Raw genomic sequence first — 19,816 nt, forward strand, 5'->3', positions numbered from 1 at the left:
ATAATCTTTTTTAAAAAAAGACAGTCAAGAGAAAGACCAAGGGACTTCCCTGGCGGTCCAGTGGTTAGAACTCCGCACTTCCACTGCAGGGGGTGAGGGTTTGATCCCTCGTCTGGGAATTAAGATCCTGTGAGCCGTGAGGTGCAGCCAAAAAGAAAAAAGCGAAAGATGAAATAAGTAGCGTATTTGACCCTGCGGATAGAGATAATTTAGAAAATAAGCAATAGCTCTGGGGATGTGGGAGGGGAAACTCCTGATTAGTATCTTCATAAAGACTTAAATAATAATAGAATGTTACAGAAAATAGAGAAAGAGCTGTTAAAAATTTTAAATGATTGACGCAAGTAAATTTAGTGGAAAGGTTGGAAGATAAAGTCAAGAAAATTTTCTTAAGACCTGAGCAAAAGGCTATATGGAAAATGTGAGAGACAAAATATAGATCAATTCTTAGGAGATGTAAAATCTGACAAATAAAATTTTGAAATAGAAAGTAGAGAGAGGGAATTATCAAACCAATGATAAAAGAAAATTTCCCAGAATGGAAAAGCAAAAAACCTTAATTAAAACGCCCACTTGTGGGGGCTTCCCTGGTGGCGCAGTGGTTGAGAGTCTGCCTGCCAATGCAGGGGACGCGGGTTCGAGCCCTGGTCTGGGAGGATCCCACATGCCGCGGAGCAACTAGGCCCGTGAGCCACAATTACTGAGCCTGCGCGTCTGGAGCCCGTGCTCCGCAACAAGAGAGGCCGCGATAGTGAGAGGCCCGCGCACCGCGATGAAGAGTGGCCCCCGCTTGCTGCAACTAGGGAAAGCCCTCGCACAGAAACGAAGACCCAGCACAGCCATAAATAAATAAATAAATAAATAATTATTTTTTAAAAATGCCCACTTGGCGAGTTCCTTGATGGTCTAGTGGCTAGGATTCAGTGTTTTCACTGCTGTGGCCTGGGTTCAGTCCCTGGTCAGGGAGCTGAGATCCCACAAGCCGCGCGGCATGGCCAAAATTTTTTTTAAAATGCCCACTTAATGCTAAATAAGATGCTTTATAAGATGAAATTTAAGAATACCAAGAGTAACGAGATGTTACGGAAGAAAAACTTTTTCTCCACTCTGTTATATTTAATTGTTGGGGACATTAGCAAGAGAAAAGACAGATTTAATCACGTATGTGTGGGAGTTCATAGAAAATGTGACTCAAAGGGGCAATTAGAATTTGAGGCTTGTATACCATTTTAATAGGGGAAGTAGAGGCGGAGGAAGGGTTAGGAGGAAACAAATGATTTGAGGGAAAGATAAATGGGCCCTTAGGAGAAAGATAGCGGGGAGACATGGCAGTTTTTGTGACAGTGTCTGTTTAGGTGTTGTGTGGAGACTTCTCATCTCCAATGATAAGAGTCAGTTTTCTCTGGTTGCTCCTGGGGAGGGGATTTAAGACAACTGAGTTCTTTTGGGAGTCTCTGCTTTTTGGCAGATGGATTTCAAAAATTCAGGTACCTTCTGCTCAAAATAATTTTTATGCCACTGTGGCATGTCCTGGACCCCTTCAGAGATACTCCAGAAAGCTTTGGAAAGAAAAAACAAACCAAAACCAAACTGACATCAGATTAATGTCAGTAGCCCTGGAGACTAGAAGGCAAAGAAGGTGATATGATGTATACCATAAACAGAGGAACTGACCCATGGGTCCAGTGAGAAGAAATCCCAGAGTCACAGCTATGCAGCAGGTCCAGTAAGCAGTCTGTACAAATTGTAACAGAAAGTCGGGAAAAATAAGTCCCAAGCAATATAGAGAAAGAACAAGAAATGAATTTTTTTATTGATGACAGTAAAGAACACAAATGTTACTTCTCAACAGCAAAAGGAGAAAGGCACTTAGAAACTCCTGGGGAGGGACTTCCCTGGCGGTCCAGTGGTTAAGACTTCGCCTTCCAATGCAGGGGGTGCGGGTTCAATCCCCGGTCGGGGACCTAAGATCCCACATGCCTCGGGGCCAAAAAATGGAAACATAAAAAACGGAAGCAATATTGTAACAAAGTAAATAAAGACTTTAAAAATGGCCCACAGCAAAAAAAATCTTTAAAAAAAAAAAGAAACTCCCCGGGGAAAGATTATAAAAGAGAGCCAAGGTCAAATAGAAAACAAAGGAAATGGCTGCATGATTTTGAGTAATTAATAAAATGTGCAAAAAAAATCCATTTGTCTGAATACAGTGAACATCCTCCTTAGAGATGCACAAGAGTCATGAGTTCTAAGTGGGGAAGGAAGCTTGTTGTAATATAAATGTTGCTGATTAGCTACAATAGAGTCAATGTATAGACTTAAACATGGTTAGAGAACAGGGCAGGATATAGACGTTAATCTTGATGATGTAAAAATAAAAGTACAATAAATAAAAATAAAAGGGGGGACTTCCCTGGTGGCACAGTGGTTAAGAATCCACCTGCCAGTGCAGGGGACACAGGTTCGAGCCCTGGTCCAGGAAGATTCCACATGCTGTGGAGCAACTAAGCCCGTGCGCCACAACTACTGAGCCTGCGCTCTAGAGCCTCCGAGCCACAACTGCTGAGCCTGCGTGCCACAACTACTGAAGCCTGCGTGCCTAGAGCCTGTGCTCCGCAACAAGAGAAGCCACCGCAATGAGAAGCCCGCGCACTGCAACAAAGAGTAGCCCCTGCTCGCCACACCTAGAGAAAACCCGCGCGCAGCAATGAAGACCCAATGCAGCCAAAAATAAATAAATTAATTTAAATAAATAAATAAATAAAAATAAAAGAGGAGTACATGGACAGCTTGGGGTGCTGGTAGCCTCCTACATAGTGGGGAGGGAGAGTGGTCAGACACTCTAAAGTTACCCCAAAAATCAATAGATGAACCAGTATTATGTAACTAGCAAAATTCAGGGCAGGGTAAAGTGAAGAGGGTGGTATAAATGAGATAAAGCCTCATCTTTCATTGTGAAGGGTCAATATATAAATGTCAGGTGGTGATTCTGGCCAGTGGAATGACAGCAAGAGTATGGGTTCCATGCATAGGTAACCACCAGAAGAGCTGAAAACAAGCTATTTAAAAAGTGATTGCCGGAACTTCCCTGGTGATCCAGTGGTTAAGACTGTGCTTCCACTGCAGGGGGCGCGAGTTCGACCAGGGATCAGGGAACTAAGATCCCACATGCTGCAAGGCACAGCCAAAAAAAATTAAAAATAAAAAAAATTAAATTAAATTTTTTTAAAAAAGTGATTGCCTTGGAGAGGAGTGAGACTAGGGAGGGGAAGGGTGGAACAGAGGAATGTTGCTTTTAATTATAAACCCTCCTGTGCTATATTGTATTTTTTTCCTATGTACATGTATTACTTTAATTAAAAATCTATAAAGCAATTAAAAAATTAATAGCCTAGATTGGAGTAGGAAGATGGTTTGTTCAGTTTCTCAGCTGTGTCTCCTGGATCTGCACATTTCTCAGGACAAAGCAACTTTTAATGCTGGTCTTCCCTTTCTGGATTCTTGCCTTCTCCTAGTTTGGACTCTTTTGGGGGTACAAGGGGTTGCAGATAAAATAATTTGTTATAAGAATGATCATGATCATTCTACATTATAATATGTAGAAAACCGAAAATTACAAATAACTCCCCAAAAAACTGCTAATGTTTTAATGTGTGTTTGCTCACAATCACATATTTATCATATTGTATGTATAGTTTCTGTCATTTTTATGTAACAGGATATAAGCATTTTCTTTTTTTTATTCTTAAGTAGTTTTTAATTTATATTTTATCATATTGATGAAATGTATTTAAATAGTTTTATTTTAGGACATATTTTTCTATTGTAAATAGTGATGTGATAAATAGCCTTTTAAATACACCCTCGTCTACATCTCTGTTTGTACCGTTCATGTAGATTGCTAAGTCAGACATTTTTCTGACACATTCTTCAGTTTCTCCTTAGCTCTTATGTGTTTTTTAAGAAAATTGTTTGTTTCGTCCAGATTTCGTAGTTATCCTCAACACTAGGGTTGGTCCACATCAGCCAGCCCGTTACCAGAGCAGTAGTCCTGCCCCAGGAGTGTGACATTTCAGGGATACAAATCACTTGAAGAAGGAAAAACTTGAATCATTCAGCATCTATGACCAGAAGCCATCTGAAATTTACAATAATTTATAATAATTATTTGGAACTCTTAAAATAGAGCTAAAGCTTTACAAAGTAATTGTTAATTCTGATTACAATCAGTGTCACAAGCCTTCTTAAGTAGACTGTTATAATAAAATTGTGAGGCTTCCCTGGTGGCACAGTGGTTAAGAATACACTTGCCAAGGCAGGGGACACGGGTTCGAGCCCTGGTCCGGGAGCATCCCACATGCCGTGGAGCAGCTAAGCTCGTGCTCCACAAGTACTGAGCCTGCGCTCTAGAGCCCACGAGCCACAACTACTGAGCCCACGTGCCACACAACTCCTGAAGCCCATGCGCCTAGAACCTGTGCTCCGCAACAAGAAAAGTCACTGCAATGAGAAGCCTGCACACCACAAGGAAGAGTCGCCCCCACTTGCTACAACTAGAGAAAGCCCGTGCGCAGCAACGAAGACCCAACGCAGCCAAAAAAATAAATAAACAAATAAATAAAATTTTTTTAAAAAATTGTGTTTATGATGAAAACATGAGTCATTAGTGCAGCGTGGATGTGAAACCAAGGATCCAGCTGGGGGTGGGACTCAGTCAGTGGGAGGAGGAGGGAAGTATACAGCCTTGTGGAGTGTTATGCAACAGTGATATGAAGCTATTAAGGTTTATATGAACTATGTCTTTGATTTGTTTGCTCTAATATAATTTTATAAGCTGTACATGCAACATGCTAAAATGATAAACTTAATTTTGCTGCTGTTTTTGGCCAATGCACGTTATAAAAAGATGAAGAGAAGTACATACAATTATTTTAGCGTTCTACTCAAATATTCTTACTTCATGGAAACAAGTGTCTATTTGTGCCATGGTTTTTCCTGTGGAAGAGCTTAGCTATCTCATTTACCCAGACCTGTCCATAAATGGCTTTTTTAGCCTCTTCTATTAGAGTTATGATATACCTACATTTACTAATCTAATTTCTCTTACCTTCTTACCAGGGAGTAAGAGTGCAAAAATTCAGTCAGGAATATTTGGAAAGGGATCTGCTTATTCAAGACACAATGCTGAAAGACTTTTTAAAAAGCTGATACTTGACAGGATTTTGGATGAAGACTTATATATCAATGCCAATGATCAACCAATTGCATATGTGATGCCTGGAAATAAAGCCCAACATGTACTAAATGGTCATTTAAAGGTATGGTATTTTAAATGTTTATTTTATTTTATTATCTCACAATGAGTAGACAGAACTATTTCACTGCAAACTCAAGTGTCTTTTCCAAAGCTTATGGATACTGAATTTATATATACTGTCCTGTATGAACATATTCTATTCTTCTTAATTTAGAAAGAGATCTTAAAATTGAACCCAAGTAATGTAACACCTGTCAAAATGAATTGAATGGGTTGTCAGATCATTAAATCATCATATATTCATTAAATAAACATTTATCAGAAAGCTAGTCTGTGCTGGCACAGGAAATATAAAGATGGAGAATATACAGCCCCGTTCCCAAGGGACTTACTATCTACTTGGCATAACAGAAATACCCCCCAAAAAATGTAATTAAGCATTAAATAAAGCCTCTATGTGCATGCACTCATTTCTGTGCTCTCATTTTCTCTCACAAAGGTAGACTTTATGGAAACGGAAAATTCCAGCAGTGTGAAAAAACAAAAAGCTTTAGTGGCAAAGGTATCTCAGAGGGAAGAGATGGTTAAGAAATGTCTTGGAGAGCTTACGGAAGTCTGCAAATCTCTGGGAAAAGTTTTTGGTGTCCATTACTTTAATATTTTTAATACTGTCACTCTCAAGAAGCTTGCAGGTTGGTGTGTGTGAGTCTTCTGTTGCGTGGCATAAATTAATAGGCTAAAAGTTAATCTTGCTAAGGAACTTACCAAGAGCATTAATATATCTCAGTCTTTTTGATCTCTGAATTGAAAGCTCAGAAAAACAGTTTAAACTCATTCTTGAGATAAAATATATTTTTTAAGATATACACAGTACTTTGTTATTCAGACATGGTATAATTTCAATCTTATACTTCAGTCTAATGCTGCATGTTAGGATATGGATAATTCTAATCGCTAACACCAGATGTCACTTAATGAACTTGTGTGCATTATTTGCCTGCCTTATGATGTTTAACTATGTGTGTACACGTCTTTGCAATGCAGAGCTAAGTTCCTTTCGAAAAGAGATTTTGTTTTATGCTTCTCTGAATCCGGATCTAGCACACTGCTGTGTCTAAGTATTTTTTGATAAATACTTGCTGATGTGAGTTATTTCCATGGCTTCAAACAGCTCAACCCAGAATTCTAATAGTAAAGTCCCTGGAAAATAAGTTGGCCACGTGGTTGACTGACTAGTATACATTTCCTTCCACCCTCTTCCTTCATAAAAACTCACAATCATCACGTTCTCTCTCTTCCATCCCCACTCCTGCCACCATAGGTCATTACAGTATTTCATCAACTCTAAAATGCCACATTGTTATTTTATGGACTATTGAGAAAGAAAAAATTCTACTAATTAAACTGTGACACAGTGCTTTTATTGAAAGAGTTGTTTTTACTTTATTTAGATTTTTATCATATGTAACTGTGCATATATGGAAATGCATACAATCAAAGTAGATTGATTTAAGTACTTGTAAAAATTCACATTCAAAACCTGACTCTTCTGAATCATTTTTTGAGTCAGTTGTCCATGTCTTTGTTTTCCCTCATGTCATCAGGAATGTTAGTGATACAGCCTTTTTAGCATGCTCCACTTTGTTCCCCAAAATTTTAATCAAAATCCTTGTCACCCGTTCTGATTTGATGGTGACACTTCCTTGATGATACCAGAAAGTGTCAGCGGGAGGCTGCACGTCTCTCAGTAACACGAATGTAACACTGCTTCATCTACTTCAGGTCATGTAAAGCACTTGGTTGTTGCTTGCAAGGAACTGTGGAATTGTCATTTCCTCCAGGACATACAATTTGCTTTGTTAATGCCAAATTTATCCCCCGTTACTCCGTTTCTGAGCTTTTCTGCATGCACAGTCATTTTCTCAATGCTAATCACAGTCTAGTCTTTTCTAACACATTTCATGTGCAATTCAATTCAACATGTGAGGAACCAGCACTGCAGTGGCGCTGTCGGCATGCCGGCAGCACTGACAGCTATGACTGAGTTCTCACAGGCGCAGGCAGTGACAGCACAGCTGCCATTTGGCCGTCAGCACTTGTAAGACGCCTCTTGACCTCAGGAATGCCAAAACGCAAAAAAAAAAAAAGTATATCTTAGAATCAATGAAATGTAGTATTTTGTTTCTAGGCTATTAGTGAAGTTTCCTAACTGGTCTCCTTATCTCCAGATAATGAACATGATATTCATTTTAATCTTCTAAATACTTGGCTAAAATTCCAAGAGCTCTCCAGATAAAGTACAAATTCTATCAGGAATCTGCATTTCTTTTTATTTTATTTATTTATATTTTTTGGCCACACCCTCACAGCATACAGGATCTTAGTTCCCCAACCAGGGACTGAACCCACACCCCCTGCAGTGGAAGTGTGGGGTCTTAATTACTGGACCGCCAGGGAAGTCCCAGGGATCTGGGGCTCCCCCACTTTATCTTCCAGTAACCCTTTCCATAAACCTCCTGGTCTGTCCCACAGGTCTGTTCTTTTCCTCTAAACGTAGAAATGATGTTACAATCACGGATTTGAAATCCACCCTTTGCTCAACTCAGATACGTGGGAATTATTACTCCCTCACTGCCCATAGCCAGTGCATCAATAAATCCTACAGACCCAGCCTCCAAAACATGTCCCAATCTATTTCTTCTCTCTGTCTCCACTACTACCCACTAGTTCACAGCATCCTCTCTCACACCTGTAGTGGCTTCCATCAGGCTCCGGTTTCCCTTCTTTCCCTTACAATCCATTTCCTGTGTACAGCAGCCAGAGTGATCTTTTTTTTTTTTTTTTTTTTTTTTTTTTTTTTTTTTTAATAATTTCCTCCTCCTTTTAGCTACTTTTATTTTTATTTATTTATTTATTTTTGGTTGTGCTGGGTCTTCGGTTCGCGCGAGGGCTTTCTCTAGTTGCGGCAAGTGGGGGCCACTCTTCATCGCGGTGCGGGGACCGCTCTTCATCGCGGTGCGCGGGCCCCTCACCATCGCGGCCCCCCCCGCTGCGGGGCACAGGCTCCAGACGCGCAGGCTCAGCAGTTGTGGCTCACGGGCCCAGCCGCTCCGCGGCATGTGGGATCCTCCCAGACCAGGGCTCGAACCCGTGTCCCCCGCATTAGCAGGCAGACTCCCAACCACTGCGCCACCAGGGAAGCCCCAGAGTGATCTTTAAAATAACAGGCTTGTCTAGCTATAAGACTGTTGTGCCTTCTCTATGCAGAAGACTTTTTTTTTTTTTTAATTTATTTATTTAATTTATTTATTTTTGGCTGCGTTGGGTCTTCGTTCTGTGCACGGGCTTTCTCTAGTTGTGGCGGGGGGGGCTACTCAGTTGTGAGTGGGCTTCTCATTGCAGTGGCTTCTCTTGTTGAGGAGCACGGGCTCTAGGTGCACGGGCTTCAGTAGTTGTAGCACGTGGGCTCAGTAGTTGTGGCTCGCGGGCTGTAGAGCACAGGCTCAGTAGTTGTGACGCACGGGCTCAGTTGCTCCGCAGCATGTGGGATCTTCCTGGACCAGGGCTCGAACCCCTGTCCCCTGCATTGGCAGGCAGATTCTTAACCACTGCACCACCAGGGAAGCCCTACGCAGAAGACTCTTAATGGCCTACTTGTTAAAGGCAGAGTACTTGCTTCACCCACGTGCAGAAAGACCTGAAGAACAGGTTTGGGTTGGGGGGAAGTAAGAATTCAGTTAAGGGCTTCCCTGGTGGCGCAGTGGTTGAGAATCTGCCTGCTAATGCAGGGGACACGGGTTCGAGCCCTGGTCTGGGAAGATCCCACATGCCACGGAGCAGCTGGGCCCGTGAGCCACAGCTACTGAGCCTGCGCGTCTGGAGCCTGTGCCCCGCGACGGGAGGGGCCGCGATAGTGAAAGGCCCGCGCACCGCGATGAAGAGCGGTCCCCGCACCGCGATGAAGAGTGGCCCCCACTTGCCTCAACTAGAGAAAGCCCTCGCATGAACCGAAGACCCAACACAGCCAAAAATAAAATAAAATAAATAAATAAAGTAGCTATAAAAAAGAAAAGTGCTTTTAAAAAAAAAAAAAAAAAAAGAATTCAGTTAAGGCCTTACTGAGTAGGGTATACAAATGTAGAGTGCAGGGGAGAAGTCAGAGCTGGAAATACAGATGTGGGCCTTCTCTGCAAACAAGCATCACCATACTTGTAGCTAGACAAGTCTTGCTTGTGAGAACAGTGGGCCAAGAGCAAAGTCCAGTTACCTCTGGGGCACACTGCCCAGGAACCCCCACTCCGCTTCCCCCCACGTCCCGTGCTCCCTCCCATTCTCGGCCCTGACTCCACACACCTTTGCTGCTGGGATTGGACCACGGGCTCCTGCCCTCTGGGCCTGTGCGCTGCCTCTGTCAGCATTTAACTGCCTTTTAGAAAATCAGCCCATGTACCCGGTGCTCTGCAGATAGTTGGCACTTAACAAACATGTGCTGAATGGGTGAATGAGCATAAATTCAGTGGGTTTTCTCTGGGTGGTAATTTAAATTTCTAATTTTATGCCCATGCACAGAATCTTTATCGTCTGATCCTGAGGTTTTGCTTCAAATTGATGGTGTTACTGAAGACAAACTGGAAAAATATGGTGCAGAAGTGATTCCAATATTACAGAAATATTCTGAGTGGACATTGCCAGGTTCAGTATACAGCCAAATATGGGTTTTCTGAAAGCCTCTTTTAATGTTAAACGATGCATCTCACTGGATTAGATTCATGTGGTTTCTGGCTTGTGTTAACGGTCCCTACACCTTGTCACACTGACATCCAGGTTCTCAGAGCAGACCCCGGTGGTGTGCCGGGCACCTCTTAGAGGACACCGGTGCTCAGGTCCCCCAGGGGAGACCAGTTACTGAACTTGCTAACAGGATCCAGAGGACAACCTTTGGGCCCAGGAGTTGCTCGTTCTGTTAAGGCAAGTGCCTGAGGAATCTGGAGCCCTGGGTGCAGATCACATATCTGCGACCATCTCACTCTGTAATCCTTGGTAGGCCACACATAGCCTCTTTGTTTTTCAGTTTCCATGTCTGAGGACGGGAAGTGTTATCTGACAAGCATGTCTAAAGTTTAAGAGTGGAGTTTAAATGTTTTGGGTAAATGAACATGTAATTGGACTACTGGAGAATCTTACTGTTATTAGCCACTGAAAGAATCTGCCCGAGTGAGTGCATCATTAGCGGACGTTCCCAAAGGTTGCTGGAAGCCTGTCATGTAGCACCTCTAACTACGAAGCTCAACATTGAGCTGTAGAAAGCATGCGCTCAGGGAAAATCGAGAACAAAGAAAGATTTCGTTGTGGGAGATACAGGTGCAGGAGTCGGGCGCCCTCCTCCAGCGTATTGCCACATGCAGACTAGCCAAGTGAAATGTTTCCCTGTTTCTGTAACGGACCACGGGAGGGGTCCTTCTCAGAGTAGCAGGATGAGACATGAGTGAGCATGCATTTCACGTTCTGTCTCTCCACAGTCGTGTTTTATCCATTGACAAAACGCCAAAGAGTCAGGTTTTCGTTAATTCCTCTGTATGGTGATTATTCCATAAATCCTTACTTCAAATACATTAACCTCTTGGTGGGAACTTAACGTTTGTTTATTATAGTAACTTGTTTGGATAGGGATTTTTGCCCACGTAAGGTAGGGCTACTCTGCGGAAATAGCCCACAGTGTGGTCGTGATCACTCCCACTTATTGAGGGAGGACAGAGCCAAGAGCTTTGCCTATTTTGTGTCATTCAATCCTTATAACACTGATTTTATTTTGTTTTTTTATTTATTTTTATTTTTATATATATATATTTTTTTTTTAAATTTATTTTTGGCCACACCACGTGGCTTGTGGGAGCTTAGTTCCCTGACCAGGGATTGAACCCAGGCCCACTGCAGTGAGAGAGCCCAGTCCTAACCACTGGACCTCCAGGGAATTCCCCAACACCCATTTTAGAGGTGAAAAGTGGTGAGGCCTTTTCATTTCCGCAAAGTCCCGCAGCTGGGATGACAGCACTCTTCACCCGAGCTGCACTGTCTGCCCGTGTGCCCTTCCTACCATGCAGTAAGGTAGGGTAGCCTGAGGGTGAACAAGACCAGCCAGGAAATATCTTCAGAAAATGAAGACCTGGTCACTGTTAACCTAGAAGGAGATTTCATGCTTTGGGTGTGCCTTGGGTTGCAAATACCTATGGAAATTACCATCTTCTTTGCAAATGTGTGCTTTCATACAGACCCATTTCCTGCATAGTATGTGAAATGTTCACAACTATTATGCAAAGAAGAGTAAAAATGTGGTCTAGAATTTTCTGACAGCCATTTACTAAGTAAGTATCGCCCAAAGATGAGGTGCAGGACATAGGTATGTTTTCCTTATGTTGGACTTATTTTTTCAGCATGCGTAAAACTATAAATAAAATTGTCTTTTGTTTAGCACTTTATACTTTTCAAAGAACTTAACAGGATTAATTGCCCAAACAATAACAGGGACGTGGGCTACAGAATGTGAGCTAATAAACCTGACGTCTCTGGTTAAGTTAGAGCATCACACGTTTTCTTAATGAATTCTGAACCCCTTTCTTTAAAAATAAATTGCCATTGACTACTTTGGGGCTTTGTGAAATAAAAGAAGTGCTCAGTTCTTGTGGGATGTTTGAATCCAAGTGGCAAGATGCTACAGGAAAGCAGCTGGGCTTTGGCTGAACTGCACCCCTGTGCTGTGTATCTGTGCGTAGACTATAACCACACTTGGATCAGCATGGCATCACCGGTAAATGTCTGCATTGTCCATTTGTAGCTGAGGACGATTCCTCACGGAGAAGCCCCTCCAGCAGCAGAGGCACTGGAAGAAATGCCCCTGAGGAGCTGGATGAGGAAACACCCATATCTTCTCACTACTTTGCAAATAAAACCAAAAATGAAAGAAAGAGGAAAAGGATGCCAGCCTCCCAGAGGTCTAAGAGGAGAAAAACTGGTTTCGGTGGTTCCAAGACAAAAGGGTAAGTTCTGCCACCTTTTCTGCAATGTAGGGTAGAAGGGAGAAAAATATAAAAGTACAGCTGCTCTGATTTGCTTTGAAGCATTTATTAAAATAAGCCATTGTTAAATGTTGCCTCTCCCGTTTGTGGAGTGAGGATTAAGGTCTGATCCCAAACAAAAACATTTGTTTCAGATTTTTAAGATATCTACTCCTAGGTTGATGATCACTAAAGTTTTCTAGTTTGCAAAAACTTCTCCAATTTTGACATTACCTTAGGAAAAAAACATTTTTTTTTCCTGCCAGTTGCTCTTAAGTTAATTTTCCACCTAAAATACTGTAAATCATATACTAGCTGAATAAACAAAGGGGTTTTTGTTTGTTTGGTTTTTGTTTTTTTAAAGTTTCTTTTTATTTATGTATATTTTTTGGCTGCGTTGGGTCTTCGTTGCTGTGCACAGGCTTTCTCCAGTTGGCGGCGAGCGGGGGCTACTCTTTGTTGCAGTGCGCGGGCTTCTCATTGCAGTGGCTTCTCTTGTTGTGGAGCACAGGCTCTAGGCACACGGGCTTCAGGAATTGCAGCATGCGGGCTCAGGAGTTGCTGCATGGGGGCCCTAGAGCACGCAGGCTTCAGTAGTTGTGGCGTGTGGGCTCAGTAGTTGTGGCTCCCGGGCTCTAGAGCGCAGGCTCTGTAGTTGTGGCACATGGGCTTAGTTGCTCTGTGGCATGTGGGATCTTCCCAGACCAGGGATCGAACCTGTGTCCCCTGCATTGGCAGGAGGATTCTTAACCACTGCACCACCAGGGAAGTCCCAACAAAGGGTTTTGTTTTCTCATCACTCTTATGCTTTCGCCAATACTTGCCACACCGCTTCTATTGCTGCAGAATCTGCAGGGCCTCCACCTGGAGGCTCCGCACACTCCCTGCCGTTCAGTAACACCTGGGAGAGCCAGCCTCCCAAGCTTTACAGGGTAGCAGAGAAGAGGCCACAGCAGGAACCCCAAGAGGTCAGTCCAGCCCCGCCATCTTCCCTTTCCTACATCTGCCTGGCTGCTGAGCTGGGTTGCACCCGCTTTGGGTGCTCTCCGCTCACCAAGGCGGAACAAAGATAGCACTACTGTCAGGTCCTGGTGACGATCCGGACAGCGTCTTATTTCTTCATAATCACACTGCTTCTGACAGCCCCTTTTTCCTGGTTTCTGCAAGGACATGCTCTGCCCTTGCCTTGTAGGTAAGGTCTGGTAGGATTGTGACCACCCCGTCAGTCTGGAGAATGTGGCCCCAAGCATCTATGTATTGTAACAGAAATGCTTACAGGAAGAGGGAACAAGTCCTCAGGAAACTTGTGCAAGCTGTTGTGTTTTTCTTTTTCAGTTTTTCTACCTCTTTTCCTTCTGGGTAATAAAGACCAAAAATTGAGTGGGGGAAAAGAAAGGAAGGCAGATGTTACCAAATTGTCATTTCCTTGTTAAGTCCATAAACAAACATCTTGTATGTGCTAATCCTTCTGTTGGGGTACAGAAATTAAAGGCATTAGTAAATATTAGTTTAATTTTGTGGGTTTTATTTATTTTAATTCTATTTAAACTTTTAAAAGAAAAAAACTTCACCCATTTATCCTACACCCACCCCACTCCAGCCTCTTGCAACCACCAATATGTTCTCGCATCTATGAACTTGGTTTATATATATGTATATATATATATATATATTTAGGTTCCACATTGTAAGAGAGGTCATACAGTATTTGTCCTTGACTTATTTCACTTAGCATAGTGCCCTCGAGGTCCATCAATGTTATCGCAAATGGCAGGATTTCATTCATTTTTATGGTCGAATAATAATTTTTGTGGTTTTTAGTGTGCAGTGACCTGCAGATGCTCTTCAGTAGGGACATTTTCTTATTTTCTTCATTTATTCCCCCATTTTGGGACATACTCATTTCCTCAGGCACTCACACAGAGTAGAAGACCTTAAAAGGCCTCTGTCCAACTCCCTGGGATTTATCATGAGGAAGCTGAGGCTTCCTGAAGCTTCCCCGGGGAAGGCTTAGGTGAAGCTGTCCCCAGCCTGGTACCAGTCTCACAGGTGGGACTGGACACTGGCTCCCCCAGGCCTGCCTGGAGCACTTTCACTGCTGCACGTGGTCCACGGAGATTCCTGAAAACCCATCATGATCTCCTCATTGTTGCTAGTTAGAACAAAGTAAACCATTGACTCCCTTATTGTTTTCACAACTTTTGTTGATAAGACGGAAGCACTTTGCCCTATGGCCTAGAACCTAAGCTAGTAAGTAGTAAAACTCATATTTGTCCAAAAGCCAGTACCACTTTTGATGCTATTTTTTAATTAGCCCATGTGTTTAAGGTGGGATTATTTTCTAGTCCCTACTGGCTAAAACCAGGAAGTAGTGTAACTTTGCTTTACCCTGTAGCAGCCTCTTTGTATCTGTGCCCCGTTACCCTCGTTTCCACTGAACCACTCTGCAAGGTGGCTTCCCACATGTCCAGGCTGCTCACCTGGCTGAGGATCCACGCAGCCACAAAATAAACGTGGCTCTTTGCCAGAACCCTTAACACCCCACCCTACCCTCAGAGTTTCACATCTTCAGAAGAACACGCAATGAACTGGTTGTGTTCTGGGCTCTGAGTGGGAGTAAAATGGATGGCTCTGGTGAAATAGAGGCTGCTGATGGCAGATTCATTCTGCAAATCAACATAAACAGCAGGTTTTTGCTCGGGACTTAATTTCTCAGCAGGAAATCAGCATAGGGAAATTTAAGGCTGCTTCTCTGCTGGTTTAGCACATCTTTGCCAGTTCTGCAGTAAAACTGCCCTTGAGCAAGAGTTTTTAAAAAACCACTCTTCACTCAGCCCCACCAAAAGGTCATTAGCAGACTGGTGGCCCTGATACCCGGGCCCCTAAATTCAGAGATCAGATCAGAGGCCACTTGTGTGCCCTGATGCTAGGGAATTAACACCAGGCATGAATTCAGCCTGGTTGCAATGGGGCGGGAAATACTCGTTTAGGGAAAGGCTAACATGCTGACCCTGTGATTTTGTTTTTTTTTTACCATTTATTTTCAGGGGAGAGAAAAAGCTGTTACCTTCAGATCAGTGGGGGAAGTGAGGTGCTGGAAGGACTTTGTAATAGGCTGTGGCAGGGGCCTCTCACCCTTTTTTAAAGGCAGCGAGTGGGAGGTGAGAGCAGGCAGATCTTGGAATGTAGACCAGTGAGCGAGCCCCTGGCAACGGGGCCCTGACAGAGATGTGCCAGGTCCCAGCTGCTACGGGACCCGGGGAACCACATCTGCAGCCTTTCCCTCGGCAGGGCTGGCCAGGAGGAGGCTCGCTCTGCTCTGCTCTGCTCCGTCTCCACCCACCCACAAAGCCCCCTTCCTCTGGACTGTGGGAGCACAGTAATTCCACAGTGTCTATTGTCTGGGCATTGCGGCCTTAAAACAAGGTATTCTCACTTCCTTTCTGTGGTCGGAGTAGATGCGGAGTGTGGATCTCAGCTCAGATGCCTGGAGGGAGGCGTGGGAGAGGGAGGGGTCTGTGAAAGGGTAGAGAGAAGGCACGTGGGGTTGGGCTCAAGTCACAGAATCCTTGACGTTTTAGGAGGACAAATGTAGGACAAATTGGTGTAAAGGGCGACAGTCCTTTACTCCTTGAATTGTAAAGGAAACTGACCCCATCCAGGGCCATTATAGGCAGAAAGTGCACAGAGACATGGAACACCAAGGAAAATCATGGATTATATAGCTGCATGCAGGTTAAGAGAAAACTGTTCACTTTTGGTTTTATTTGACATTTTAATTTTCTTTTCTTTGTCGCATTTTAGGGGGTCCAGCACATGCAGAAGGATACCTTCTAAAACTAAATCCTCCAGCATATTTGGACCCAGTTCAGCTTTGCATGGCTCTCAAGCGGCATCAGGAGTCAGTAGAAAATTGGGGATTATGGCTCCACCAAAGCCTGTAAATAGGCCGTTTCTTAAGCCTTCATATGCATTTTCATAACAACCAAATCTCATCTCAGTGTACATAGATCTTAGTTGTTGTTTGTCAGCATCTGACCATCTGTGAATATAAAGCTGTTAGTTTCATTATACCATTTGTAATTTTTATCCATATCTATTAATATTTAAATAAGTGTTTGGGGTGACAGTTCTTATTTTTAAAATAAACATTTTCTTTTGAAACGCATGCATGATTTGCTGCCACTGCAAGTGTTGTGGCCGTCGTTTCTCAGAACATCTGAAGCAGCAGCTGAATCATCTCAGTGAGAGAAATTTTAAGTACAACATCATGAAACACAGAAGCCAAAGAAAAAGACTCGCATGGGACAGCATGAAACTGTAAAACTTTTTGTAGAAGACAATGTAAACAAAATTAAAACATAAATGACAGAGAAAAAAGGGAAAAAATACATGGCAAAGGATTAATATCCATGATACATGAAGAGTATCTATAAATCATTAAGAAAAAAAAGACAACCTAGTAGAAAAATGAACAAAGGATGTGAGTAGGCTGTTCTCAGAAAAGGAAATGCAAACAGCCCACAAATATGTGAAAAATGCTCCATCTCCCTCATTAAAAGTACCAATTAGAACAATGAGATGCCATTCTCTTGCCTAGCAAATTGTCAGCACTTAGATGATATTCCGAATCTGGGGTCCACAAGAACAGGGTCAAATGTTAAGAATGTATTAAATGCTGGTGACGTCCTTTAGCATCAGGGAAGCCTTACTTTTCAAGACCCCTCCCTGAATCGGCTGATGGGCCAGCAAGTCTCACAGTGGGATTTTGGCACCTCTTTTCGGACTTCCAGTCCCTCATTTTTGGAGACATCTTTTCTTAGCTGTCATGCAACCTTGGTGATACCTGTTTGGTGTCCCACTTCTCTCCTTGACCTCCGTCAAGAGGGTAGAGCTGAGGAGACCTTGCCTGGGCCAAAGGTGTTGGAAGACAGAGTTGGCTGGAAGTCTGTGGCCTTGGCCTGGAGACGGTGCTGAGGCAGACCCTGCACCCACCCCGAGGGGCCGCCCTTGTAACTGCACGCCTACCTCCTGCCTCCTCCACCTGGGCCCTTGGGCCCTCGTTTAACGCAAGAGACTGGCCAGACAGGAGTCTGCTGAGGGCCATGCACTGTTAACCTCCAGATGCCTGCAAGAGCTGACATTTTCAGGAACCATCTTTCCGGCAAGCTCTGACTCAAGTGGCCAGAAGAACCTCCTTGGGGTGAGGAGAGGAAATGGAGGGCAGAGTAGCCAGTAGTCGAGGCTGCTGGGATAATGTCGCTGGCCTGAGGTCGCCTTGGAGAGCTGGCAGTGCACAAGGGTGTCTGGCAGGAGGTCACACCCTTCTACCCTTCAGCAGCTCTGGCTTTGGGGACAGAGGGGGCAGCCTCTGCACAGAGCTGATGCCACAGACATTGGGTCACTTCCCGGCTCTGACCTCACTCGTTCATTCATTCCTTTACTGAGCCCCTCTTCTGCCCGGACTCTGGAGCTAGCTGTGCCCTCGGCAGTGCCCACTCTGCCTCCAGGGGCTCCCGGAGCAATGGGGAGGACAGGCGAAGGCAGTGCAGTGGGAGCCCCAGGGTGGAACGCAGAGTCTGTGAGCAGGGCCAGCACCACCCCCACCCCTGTCACCTACGCCTTTCACCAAGCACTGAAGAGGAACTCGCCGCAGGAACCTGAAGCCTGGAGACCTTGGAGTAGCCCGGGGTCAGGCAGGCCCCACACCCACCTTTTTAAAAATGTTGGGTTGCGGGGCTTCCCTGGTGGCGCAGTGGTTAAGAATCTGCCTGCCAATGCAGGGGACACGGGTTCGAGCCCTGGTCCGGGAAGATCCCACATGCAGCGGAGCAGCTAAGCCCATACACCACAACTACTGAGCCTGTGCTCTGGAGCCCATGAGCCACAGCTACTGAGCCCGCGTGCTTAGAGCCCGTGCTCCGCAACAAGAGAAGCCCATGCACCGCAACAAAAGAGTAACCTCCACTCGCTGCAACTAGAGAAAGCCCACGCACAGAAACAAAGACCCAGTGCAGCCAAAAATAAATAAATTAATTTTTTTAAAAAATGTTAGGTTGGAGCAGGGTCTGTTCAATTTCTCAGTCCCCAGGAGCAGCCACAGAAAATGCAAGCAGCCTCCTTCAGTTCAGCCTCCAGCTCCCAGAGAATGCAACCGTGTCCATACAGGGCCATCTTAGCAGGACAGAAGCACACGGACTTTCCCTGAACCAAAACTGAGACCTCTGGCAGCTGAAGACAGAGGTGGTGATAGCAAAGCCAATCCAGGCTGGGCGCTGGTAGGGGTCCTCCATGAGCGCCGAAATCACCGCCACCTGGGAGGAGGGGCGGGGGACAAATCCACAAAGGAGCTCCAGCCTAGGACCCTTCACTGGCCCGCCCTCCACAGGTACAGGTAGGCCTGAGGGTGGGGGCTCGGGTTCTCCCACCCTCGCCATCACCCCTCTGGAGGGCACAGGAAGGATTAGAATCTGACTCTCCAGCTATATACATACCTTTCCCAGCCCCTCTCCCACCATGAGAACTTGCTCCAGAGAGCTGACAAGTCCTTGCTTATCTCCAGGGACAGGGAACCCACTATCTCACTGGAAGAGAGCAAACATGGAGAGCCCAGTCTATGCTGAGGACTGTTCAGGCATTTTCACACACAGTAATTCACTCCTTTAATCCTTCCACCAGCCCTGGGAGACAGGCACATGATATCAGTCTTTTCTTATGCAGAAACTAGAGTTCAGAAAGGTTATGTAATTGCCCAAATCCACACAGCTAGGAAATGGTGGTAATTAGGGTAACATGCATCTCAGTTTGCCCTGAAGAGTCCCAGTTTGCATCTGCTGCCCACGTGTAATAATTAAGACAGCTCCCTTTCATTCTTGAAAGTGCTCCAGTTTAGAAGATAAATTATAAGGAATCCAGGTCTATGCTCTTTCCCTGAACAATCCAACCTCCTCTCCCAACCCCATTTTTCCACCCAAAAAGCCCCAGGGCCTGCCTGCTCAAAACTTCAGGCCCCTGGGGCAGGCCCCAGGGACAGAAGCTGCAGAATTATCAGCCAGCACAGCTAAGCTGTGGGTTTTTTATCCAGAAGAGGAAGCAGAGGCTGTGGTCCAGGCCCTCTTGCTCTTCTTAAGAAACTGCTCCTCCTACGGCTTGGAGCTGCTGTGAGCCCCCAAGGCCCAACCTGTGCTTGGGAGGCTCCCAGAGTGCCCCCCCCCCACCAGCTCTCCTGCTCTGAGCAGCAGCCTGGGTTGGTGGCAGGGGTGAATCTCACCCAACCCTGGGCCCCCATCCTGACAGAGGCCTCTGAGCAGAGGGACAATGGCCCCTAAGGCCTTTAGCGGAGGCCAGGGTGGAGTCCCCAGGAGGCTCCAGCAGTCACTTCTCACTCAAGGCAGAAATCATGTCCCCCACGTGGCATCACGGACAGGATTTGGAGAAGCAGGCTGGTGGGACGTGCTCGGGGGACCCAAGCCTCTACCAGCCCCTGCTAGGTGCCACAGGCCATGGGCCC

At 44.8% G+C, this 19,816-nt stretch overlaps 1 protein-coding gene across 1 annotated transcript in view; it reads left to right on the forward strand.

Moving 5' to 3' along the window:
* The window catches only part of BLM (BLM RecQ like helicase), a 90,015-nt gene extending 71,883 nt beyond the window's left edge, over positions 1-18,132 (forward strand). The window contains exons 18-22 of the mRNA XM_036844776.1: positions 5,116-5,315; positions 5,754-5,946; positions 9,824-9,946; positions 12,087-12,288; positions 16,111-18,132. Coding sequence (XP_036700671.1) covers positions 5,116-5,315; positions 5,754-5,946; positions 9,824-9,946; positions 12,087-12,288; positions 16,111-16,288 — 896 coding nt within the window. The 3' untranslated portion in view covers positions 16,289-18,132. The remainder of the gene's footprint in view (positions 1-5,115; positions 5,316-5,753; positions 5,947-9,823; positions 9,947-12,086; positions 12,289-16,110) is intronic.
* The last annotated feature ends 1,684 nt before the right edge of the window (positions 18,133-19,816 follow it).

The sequence above is a fragment of the Balaenoptera musculus genome, chromosome 2, assembly GCF_009873245.2.
Source record: "Balaenoptera musculus isolate JJ_BM4_2016_0621 chromosome 2, mBalMus1.pri.v3, whole genome shotgun sequence".
NCBI lineage: Eukaryota > Metazoa > Chordata > Mammalia > Artiodactyla > Balaenopteridae > Balaenoptera > Balaenoptera musculus.